Genomic DNA, 11237 nt, shown 5'->3' on the forward strand with positions numbered 1-11237 from the left:
CGAAGGTGTGTACAAGCTACAAAATACACATCTGCTGTTTAATTTCACCCGTAGAATTGTGTAAAGCCGCTAACAAAAAGGATTTTTACACACGAAAATATGTAAACGAAAAAAAATATATATTCATCGTGTAAATTTACCAAAAAAATTTAAAAATAAACAAAAATATACTTGATTTATAGTCGCATTTTCAAACAGATTTTTTAGAGTGTAATTATAAGTATTTGGTAGCAGTGCTGTTTATTTGCTAATTTGTATACGTTTAATTATATTAACACGTGTTCGCAATGCCTCCAGTTGAGTTATAATAAAAACGAATACCTACCTACTAAGTATTCGGGCAATTGGCCCGTGCCAGACACATGGACAAAATCAGATTCATTCGAATTTGTCCATTTGTGCTTCGTTGCCTTAATACGTTTAATTGCTTAAAAATATGTTTATGCTTTAAGATACACATCTGTTAAGTCAGACAGTCAGAAAGGTTTAAATGCAATCCCAGTTAAAAATGTACTTTAACAAGCTTTCGGCAAAACCAAGACAAAGAAAAACTGAAAATAAAAAAAGTGGATTTTTTTTTTTACTAAAATCATAAGAAACCATCATATCAACGAGAGCAAAGATGCTTACCGCAATTTTAATTTTGTTGCTATGCCTTTGTAGTTGATTATGTATGCATGTATTTACATACATACATACATATGTACAGAAATATATGTATGTAGATACATACGTGTGAAGTGCACTGCCACTCAGCAGAAAAGGTTCAACGTGATTTAGAACTTTAACTGTTAGATCTTGTTTTTGTAAATGTACAATTAAATTTTGTTTTTTTTTCTGTGGTTGTTTTTCGTGTCGTTTGTATATGCGGGCAATCTGCACCAAACAGTTAAAGTTGAAAATCATCTTGAGCCCTATTTTTCTGAGTGGAAGTGTACGTACGTACATACATACATATCTACATATGTATTTGGATGTATGCATACTTACAACTTCTTAAATCTAAAAGTGTATAAATGTTAGTCTTACATTTTGATGACCATTGCGAGATGCCGGCATTTACATATATGTATGTACATAATATGTACATACATACATGTATTTTAATGTATGTATGTATAAATATAAAACAAAAAAAAAACATTTGTAGTACTTATTGTGTGTACATATGTAAATAATACCTATAACATTGCTCTACCAAAGAAACCGACGCTAATATCCCAGTTATGCATACTTGGCTTTGCATGAGAGCTGTCACATAAGAATCTGTTAAAGGGGCTTTACGTGTAAGCGGCTACCCAACGCATAGCACTTAACATGTAGAATTCTGTTGGGGTTTGATTTTTACGTAAGCATCACCGAAATTTGCCGCAAACACATAGAGAAAAACGGGGGTGAAAGAAACGCTGAAAGAAACACTGAAAGCCGCAGATATGTAGATGATTTACTTGTAACTAGTTGCTTGTTCATAACTATAAGCCGTGGTGAAAATAGGTAAATATTTACATATGTATGTACAATAAATGTGTGTACTCATACTTACAATATGTGCATATGTATGTATGTATGTATGTATATGTATAATACAAGAAGCATCTGAGTTTTTCGGTGGATGCTTTTATGAATGAGAATGCCTTGATTGATGAATGCAGCGCTAAAATATTGCTCACTTGTGTTCGTTTATATGTATGTGCAAACATAAATATGTATGAATGTGCAGAATGGCTGTTCCAACGACATTTCTCTGCAGATTAAACGCCAACATTCCATGATGTACACATGAGTTAAAAGTATGTATGTATGTACATCATCTGTATGTTTGTAAGCCAACAAGAGAGCCGGCCAATTTTTCATCAATTGTTGCACTTGACGAATGGGCCGGGCCACACAATTGGTGGGAAAGACTTCATCACTTTGTCGAATGGGAACATATTTATAACTAACTAGTGCTTATAGTATATGTATGTATGTCTGTATGTGTAAAGCTACACATGCCTTGATAACAAATATACAAGCATAAATACATTCATATGTTCATACTCTATGTTTGCAGCGTTGCATTCGCATGACAATGCACCTCACTAACGAAACAAATTGCCAGCAATTATTTATATTTTTGAGTTGAATGGCATTGACATAATCTTCAATATGTAAGTATTTTCACACCTGAACACCTATCTACATACCTACCTAACTTTTTTGTTCATTCATTCATTCAGTCCTAACTCCACTACAAATCTTTATCAAGCCGACAATAGAGATGGATGGAGTATAATCGATAGTATCGATGTTTCTTATTTATAGCCGCTGTCGATAATCCTTGGGCTCTGTCGTATCTCCTTAGACTCTGTTATATGTATTTAAGACATATCTTCGCTACCATGTCAAACTATCGAATGTTAAAATGGGTATTTTGCAGGAGAGCAAAAAAAAACTGTTGTTGTCATTAGGAAAAAGTGTGGGAGTCGACACTTTGTTAAAGTCAGTATCCTCTGCTTCTACAAAGACTAGAAATTTGACGGTTTGCCAACTTACTTATCATTCTAAACGCAAGCGCAATGTATCGTTAAGCTGCCTTTACATGAGTCGATTTTTTGACAGGCGATAATCGCCTGCAAAAGTTGACTTACTGTCTACTTTGAGGCAAGCGATTTTTCAATCACCATTTACACGAGCGATTTTTCCAGAGCAATGTTGAATCGCCTGGCAAATCGCCTCATGTAAAGGCAGCTTAATTGAATAAGCATTCGGTAGACTGACATGGTACTGACTATGTATATGTAGTATGATATAGGGATGCAGAAAAAATATCAATGCATCGGATATTCGATCTATCGAATAAAACCGATGTGTTGGACCTTCCGATATATATCGATATATCGATGTATTTTTTTCGATGCATCGACTTTTGTGTGCAATGTGCACTGTACATATTAAAATTATTTTGTATGCTTCCAAGCTCTTTGCTCTAGTAACTATTCTAAATGTGCAGTTATTTGCACTAATTAATTGCTAGTTTATAAAGTGATGTAAATATGTACTTCAGTACCTTCCGGAAACTTTTTTCGAAAGCTTCTCAAAAAAAAACTGGGATTTGTAACTATTTAAATCAATGAATACATTTCACTGTGAGTTAATACCTAAACATTTATCGAAGCTCCGATTGTTTCACTTTCATGTTGTATATTTTTAATTGAAAGAAACTGTTGCTATTTTCATTCGATGCTTCGAAAATATTGATGTTTTTATACGATATATCGATATGAATCGATGCATTTTTTTGACTTGCATCCCTAGTATGATAATTAATGTAAAATAAAAAAAATAAAACAAACAATGCAATGGACCTGGACGTCTACTAAAGCTGCCACGTAAAAATTCGGTGTTAGATTTGTGCTGGGAGGGAGACTCCATCGCCAATTACTGCCGCTCAACCCGCCCAATCAAGTAATACACGCAGGAGGATTATTTATTTATTATTTTAAAAAAGGACTGCAATGAAACCCATTTGTTTTTAATTTAAATTACTTTTGAGCAATTAAATTATATGTATCTCCCATTTCGTGATTGTTTTTTTGCGATTGTTTGTTTGCGAATTTAACCGACTTTAACGCTGAATGTATGTATGTATAAAAACATCTTGCTGATAATCTTTACTAGATAGATACTCCAAACAGTTAGAATCATGTTGAACTTATGCTGCTGAGTAGCAGTGTACTATCGACGATATTTGTATGTATCTACGGGTAACAAAATAATATTGAAAACTATTGTTTATTTTTATAACTTTAGGGATGTGCATAGAAAATATAGAATAGCGAATTTATTTACAATTTCAAAATATTCACTCCTAAAAATAGCAAGAAATAGCAAATAATAACTTACAGATTTATATACATACATACTTATGTATGTATTTTCCAGAAATGTACAAACATTTGTGTGCATATAAAGTACATTTCCAAAAGCTCTTTTAGTAAAAATATTTGATGTATGTCTTTACAGAATTCTCGAGCTTCGAAAGGAAAAATCTCGGGACGCAGCGAGATCACGGCGGGGAAAGGAAAATTATGAATTCTACGAGCTGGCGAAAATGCTGCCTCTACCTGCGGCTATCACTAGCCAGTTGGATAAGGCTTCCATTATAAGACTGACAATAAGTTATCTCAAACTAAGAGATTTCTCTGGGCAGGGCGATCCACCATGGAGCCGTGAACAGTCGAGCAGTAGCAAATTGAAAAGTAAGTTTAAGACCTAATATGGCTAAAAAAAAAAATTAAAGATTTTTCTATGAAAAGCTCGTAGGCGAAGAAATAAGAACCATAAGATATCTTTTAAAAACAAGGAGGAAAATTTTTAGTTAAATTTTTTACTAGAAAACATTACATAACACACACATTTTCTTTTTAATTGCTTAAACGAATATCTTCCTAATTGTTTTAGAGAATTATGTATTTGAATTTACCAGCAGTACTTTTTCTACTCCATAGCCAAATAGGTAGAGCTGGAAGCCACCAGTGGCAGCGAAGGCTTATTTTTATTTTTTAGCATTCAATTAAATATGTAGGTAGGTAACCTAAACCGAGCAAGGGAATTTCTTATTTTCCACCTTCGATTTGCCACTTCTCTACTTGTTATGTTTGTTGTGTTCCGTTCGTTTCGCCACTCGCTAACTGTTGGCGATTCGATAGCGGCTGTTGATTTTACTCCTCAATAGGGTTTTCCTTCTTAATACGAAAATAATGTATTCTTGAAGAAAATCCATATATGTAGATTTTCTTATTGGTTTCGTGTAGCTTATTTTTAAATAGGGAACTACTATTTCGCAATGAAGTAAAAGTTGTGATGTAATGGACCAAAAAATACTTACAATTACTTTTGTTACAAAACTCTTTTTCGCAGGCGCTGCAATTCGACGTAGTCCCGCCGTGGATTTATTCGAGCAACATCAAGGCACTCACATTTTACAGGTCAGTAGTATTACAAATCAATAAAATATAACCATATTGCACACGACGTTTTTCAAAAGCGTTTTAATTAACACGATCTTGAACATACTTTCGCTACAAGACATTGCTGAGCACTTTGGGCAAAAATTCTAACACATTTACACGCTTGCGACGAAAATCCGCTTTTTTAGAACTTTGATTGGTAATAGCAAAAATGTGGTTCATTATGCTCTAAACACAATCTGTGTGAAAGATGGCAACTTTTGGTCAATATCTTAGGCTCGCCCAAGTCCGTCAAAGTTCAAGTCATACAAAAAATTTGTTCTTAGCTTACTTCGATTATCTACAAAAAAGGTCCATATACGCAATTATGTAGAACTAATACTTTCCAAGATACTTGCAATTTTATTAAAAAAAAAACGTATTAATTAATGTATTTATTAATTTTTAATTTTTGAGCACATTGAACTTTAATGGACTTGGGCGAGCCTTGACCAAAAATTGTCATCTTTCTCACAGATTGTTTTTAGAGCATAATGAACCATAATTTTGCTATTACCAATCAAAATTCTAAAAAAGTGGGTTTTCGGCCCACGCTAATATACATACATACATAAATACATAAATTTTATTTTTTGTTATTAACAAACCTAGCAAGTATCAGGCGTGAAGCCATATTAAACAGGTAGTAGCATTAGAGCAAAAACAACATTTACTTGTATTTTGTTGTTGCTTGAGGTGTCTCAAGTGTCAAAAAATATAAACTTTTTTTTTTTAATATCATAGTAGGCCATGTTAAATGTAAACGAAAATTAAAAAAAATTTTAATTCAATTTTAATTAATTGCTTTCTTGCTAAATCTGTTTGCATGTGTTTCTTTGCTTACCCAACGTTCCAAAAGATGGTTTTCAATCTCTTCTTTTTATGAAAAAAAAAAAAAATTTACATGAAAATACTTTTTGACGATTTTAAGAAAAAATAAAAAAAAAACTATACACATTTGACACTTTAGAGACCAAATAATTTGAAAACAAAAAATCAGCTGATCTGCTCATATGCCAAGCCCGGCACCTTAAAAAATAAAATAGGTTTGAAGAGCTTTATGAAGTGAGATTTTCAAGATAAATTTTCGATTTATGAAACATATTTTTTATGAATAGGGGTGTTAGTTAATAGGTCGTAGGTGATGCTTCAAAACGTTCTATGTCACTTATGACCCCTGGTGGTTAATGGATCTGTTATCTGTATCTGATCGCTTTACAGTTGCATTCCGGTCCACGTAAGAGACCATCTAAGTGTCAAGGGTGCTAATAGACATAGACCGTTTTGCAGTATCACCGACGATATTTCCGAAAGTATTTAATCTTGGACATGTAATTTATAATCTCATAACTAGATTCGACATATGTATAGTGCACATTCTTTAAGGGTATTTTAATTCAGTATTTACTTTACCTTATCTTCTTCTTCTTATTTGGCACTACAACCGTATGTCGGTTTGGGCCGATAACAAAAAACTTCCCCAGTCGCCTCTCTCATTTTCAGATCTGCGCCAGCTGTTCATCTCAGGTGCGGACAGATCCTTCCATTGCAGTCGTGGGCGCCCTTGCTTTCGTTGTCCACCCATGGGAGTCGAAGGATCTTTTCACCGGAGCGTCGTCATCCATACGTACAACATGTCCAAGTCAGCGCTTAACTATGTCCATGTCGTTAAAAAGCTCGTAGAGTTCGTCATTCCATCTTCTTCGAGTGGCGTCGCCCACGCCAACTGGGCCATAGATCTTGTGTAGTATAGTTCTCTCGAAGGCACCCAAAGCCTTCTCACCTTTGTTAGACAACGTCCATGTTCGTGTGGCATAAAAAAGAACGGGCATGATGAGGGATTTGTAGAGCGTGACTTTTGTTCGTCGTGCTTTTCAAGTGCCCACCGAGCCCAAAGTAACACCTGTTGGTAAGAGAGTTATTCTTCACTTTGTTTTCAGACTGACGTTGTAGGTGGTGTTCATGCGGGACCCTAGGTAGACAGAGTCCTTCACTACTTCAAAGTTATATCTGGCAACAGTGACGTGTGTCCCGAAACGCGTGGACTCTTTATATGTTGCCAGGAGGAACTTTGTCTTGTTTTCGTTCACTGCTAGACCAACCTCGTTAGGTACGTTTTCTAAGCTGCAAAGTGCTGCGATGACATCCCTGGGTTTCAGGCCCTGTTTCCTTCATGATTTATATATTGCAAATAAATCTATATTTTACGCTATTTCCTCGCATAATTACTCATTTCCATTGGTTTTGGTATCTAAATTCCGTTAATTAATCACTTGCTTCTTGCCAGATGCCAACAGGGTTGCTTAAGTAGCTAAAAGGGAATTTCACCCGAGTTGAGCGTTCTTTTGTCACTCGTTTACAAAAAAAATGCACCTAATAAAGCGGCGCTAGCGTCGACCAAATGGAATTTTCATTTTTGACAGGGCGTTACGTGTTGAAGTTGGTTTCAGAAGACGGAAAGAAAGAGATAGCATAAAAAGTTAAAGAGGAAACAAGAAAACGCACAAAATTACGACGCGTTTATTTGGGTGTAGAGCGCGGTGACACTCGTTGGCACTGGAAAACGCAACGCTTTGCGCTCCAATTTAGGGACGGCAGTAGGTTGTCTTCCCTCTATGCTCTATGAATGGTTTGAGACAGTGCGCCAGTGTTGCCACACATGGGCTTTTCCTATCAAAACTGGTAGGTTTTTTTCCATTTGGTAGGTTGGTAGCATTGATTGGATTTTGGTAGGTTTCGTCACAATGAGTAATAGTTGTTTGCGAAAAATAAAAAAAAAAAGTATCTCCAAACATTTTAGCAACCTTTTTTCAACGAATATTTCACTGGTGCGTTCGTATAACGGCGGCCGCAAACATATAAATATACCTGATTTTTAAGTACAAACGTTATTATTGCCGATACACATACTTTATGGCATACGTGGACCAAGATTTCAGAAGAGTATGTCAATGAGCTTGTACCCAACCATATTCCAGGCGGAGCTCTTCGCAACTGAAGTCTGTGGTCGCGAATGTCATCGTAGACGGCAAATGAGGCCAGAATAAATATTATGTGGGATATTCAGGCTGCGTTAAAGATCTTAGAATCGTTTAAAACGGCATCAAGGCTTGTGAACTCTTAAACCTCCTGGGAGCCCACAATAGCGTAACGCTGTGGTGAGTTCCGGGACATGAAGGGTTTGAAGGGTTCGAAGGCAACGACAGGGCTGGCTGACTCGCAAAACGTGGAGACCAAAATCGCTTGCATGGTCCCGAGCTATTCAGTGGTACATCTAAAGGATACACTGCAGAACTACTTAGGAGCTAGCTGGGAATAATCTCAGATTGCTGCCCACTAGCGGAAGTCAAAGCGAATAAGACAATCAAAGAGATTCATAGCTCCTACCAGGAGGAATTCCGAAAGACTCCTTGAACTTAAAATTCTTACTGGCTACCTGAAAGCACACTGCAAGTTAACATACCATTTAAATTAGATGGGTCTTTCTGTAGGGGCGGACTGTAGGTTTTATGGGCTGGTGGAGGAAACCACACATTTCGTTTTCACCAGGTTGAAAGGCACGTTGAATAGGTAACAGCAGCAGGGTTGCAATTTTGATTTTCTTCATTCGAAGTGGTCCATGGATTGTCATTTTTGTTTACATTTTATTCTGCAATGTCAAATTTTGGGCATCAGCAATGATGAGATTAGATATTAGCTAAAAATTAAGGAAAACAGGAATATTATATTATGTTGAAATAGTAATCAGCCTGGACCAACGTGTATGTATGTATATTGTTTTGCCTTCCTTCCAGTCCCTCGATGGATTCGCATTAGCCGTTGCTGCAGATGGTCGATTTTTATACATATCGGAAACAGTCTCTATTTACTTGGGTCTGTCTCAGGTGGAAATGACAGGAAGTAGCATATTCGACTACGTTCATCAGAGCGACCACGCGGAAATTGCCGATCAACTGGGATTAAGCTTAACTAACGGCGGCATTGCTGGTGGTGGTAATGGCAACGGCACAACTGGCCTGGCGTCGCCCACTTCAGGTGCGTCAGACGACGGCATTGGCACTCACGGCACGAATAACCCCGACGGTAAGTTCGACAAAAGGTCTCAAAGGTAAGGCACTTTCGAGTGAATTTCAACCCCATTCAAATTGAATTCAATGTGACTTTGGATGAAATTCATTCGGAAGTGAGTTGCAGAACCTGCCCGCATATGTACATACATACATAAGTAAATACAGATACAAATGCTTGCATGTACATATGTATAGTACATTAGTGCGCGCTTTATTTGTATGGAAAAATTGTTTTTAAGCTACAAAGCAAAACTCATTTGTTCATAAAAGGTGCTCTAGGAAAAATTTTCTAATCTAACGGAAAGATGAGCCCCAGATTTCCAAAAGTTGGTTGAAACATAAAGCGCACACTAATGTAGATGCAAACTTGTGTGCACTTGCATACTTAAAATGTTCAACAAGGTGTCCCAGAATTTTTCCCTTTTTGCCTAGATAATAATTTACACATTTATACATATGTAGGTACATAAATGTAGATATATACATATGTACTTGACGTTGAATTTGAACTAAGAACTTGTACCGGGATTGCCACACCGTTAATCACAACTAGAGCTCAATTGTAATAATTAAAATTTTACGTTTTTGTTGAAGGCTATTGAAGGGACATTTCTTTTTTTGTTAAAAGTTTCTTAACGAATTCACCTCACCGTAATCCCTACCCCAAATCCTCTTGCTTTCTACTTTAAAGTCCGGATCAAGGTGTCATGTGACCCTTACTGAGGATTAGCGAGACACGGCTTCTTATAAATCCCAGTTGTCCTAGTCGGAGCTATTTGACCTTACCCAATTACAGCGCCTTCCTCTGCCTGGACAACCCTCTTTGTCCGCCAGTCGTGGGACCAAATATGGATACAAAACGAAAAGCGCTCCTAAAAAAAGGCAGACAACGGCAACCACATCCGCCTTAACCCAGCTACGGTAACCATATTTATGGAAACAAAACTGCAAAGAAATAATTTCTTTTGAGATTCTGATTAAAAAAATTTGCAAATTTTCGTGAAACTTTGCAGAATTTTCATGGTTTTTGCATCAAGTCTGAAACTTGGCTTTACATATATCTGGTTTTTTTTAGGAAATAAGCTACACTTTCATAAAAAATAAATAATAAACATTAAATGAAGCAAAAGAAAAATAGCCAAACCTTGCAAAAATGTCGTGGCCCTATTTAGATCTTCGCCACTGTGCATGGATAAATGAAGCTTTTTAAATTTATGCTTAGATACTGATTGCGTTATTCAATTTAATTTAACTTTTTTCAGTCTCTGCGCAAATGACAGTGTCCTCTACCAGCGGGTACAAAGGCTACGAGCGATCGTTTTGTATTCGCATGAAATCGACACTTACCAAACGAGGCTGCCATTTCAAATCCTCCGGCTACCGGGTATGTACGCAGTATTTATGCATCTACATACATATATTCAAATTTACAAACTGTTGTTAAAAAATGTAGTATTTCACATACATACATACATATGTACATACATACATTTATTCTAGGGTAAAGTCCGAATTTCAATGCTCTCACCCCCTGTTCTATATCGAAAACAATATACCCCTATTTTTTGCTTTTATTTCGAAAACTCTTTTTTACTTTAGGAGACTTCAAATAATAATACCCAATTGTTTATTTTACCATTTTTTAATACAAAAGATTTTTATGGGCAACCATTGAATGTTTGGTGTTTTTTGGGGACCTATAAAAAATTGTTAATATTAAAACCTGGTTACATAAACATCTGGGTATTATTATTGGAAGTGTGCTGGAGAGAAATATAGTTTTCCAAACGAAAATAAAAACAGGGTTATATTTTTTCGGTATAGAAAATCCTAGGGGCGAGAGCATGAAAATGCCGACTTTATCTTTTTTCTGAACACCCTAACGGCTACACAAGTGGATATCGAAGTCGTTGTATAGGATAGATGCTCGAAGTGTTACGGATTAAAAGTGCTAATGTTTTGTACATATATTTCTACAAACATACATAATTCATCAACAAAACATGTCAAATTTTAAGAAAAATGTATAACTATTCAATGTTGCCACCTTTAGCGCGGATAGTAGCATCGAGTCTGTCCGGGAATGCTTCACAAGGTGCACGAATGTGGTCTGGTGGTAGTTTGTCCCAGTGTCGGCGAAGAGTAATCTTCAAAGTATTTTTTTAATTGATATTTT

General features: G+C 36.1%; 1 protein-coding gene across 1 annotated transcript; it reads left to right on the top strand.

Annotated features, from left to right (window-relative positions):
* Positions 1 to 4048: 4048 nt before the first annotated feature.
* On the top strand, positions 4049 to 10445 carry LOC108379433 (protein trachealess-like; the record flags this gene model as incomplete). The annotated part of the gene is made up of 4 exons (XM_017635776.1): positions 4049 to 4241; positions 4903 to 4970; positions 8786 to 9074; positions 10324 to 10445. Coding segments are annotated over exons 1-4 (627 nt in total), but the record flags the coding sequence as incomplete, so codon positions are not given.
* Positions 10446 to 11237: the final 792 nt, after the last annotated feature.

This window comes from Rhagoletis zephyria, unplaced genomic scaffold (genome assembly GCF_001687245.7).
Source record: "Rhagoletis zephyria isolate East Lansing unplaced genomic scaffold, Rhagoletis_zephyria_1.1 Rzeph_scaffold_16363, whole genome shotgun sequence".
Lineage (NCBI taxonomy): Eukaryota > Metazoa > Arthropoda > Insecta > Diptera > Tephritidae > Rhagoletis > Rhagoletis zephyria.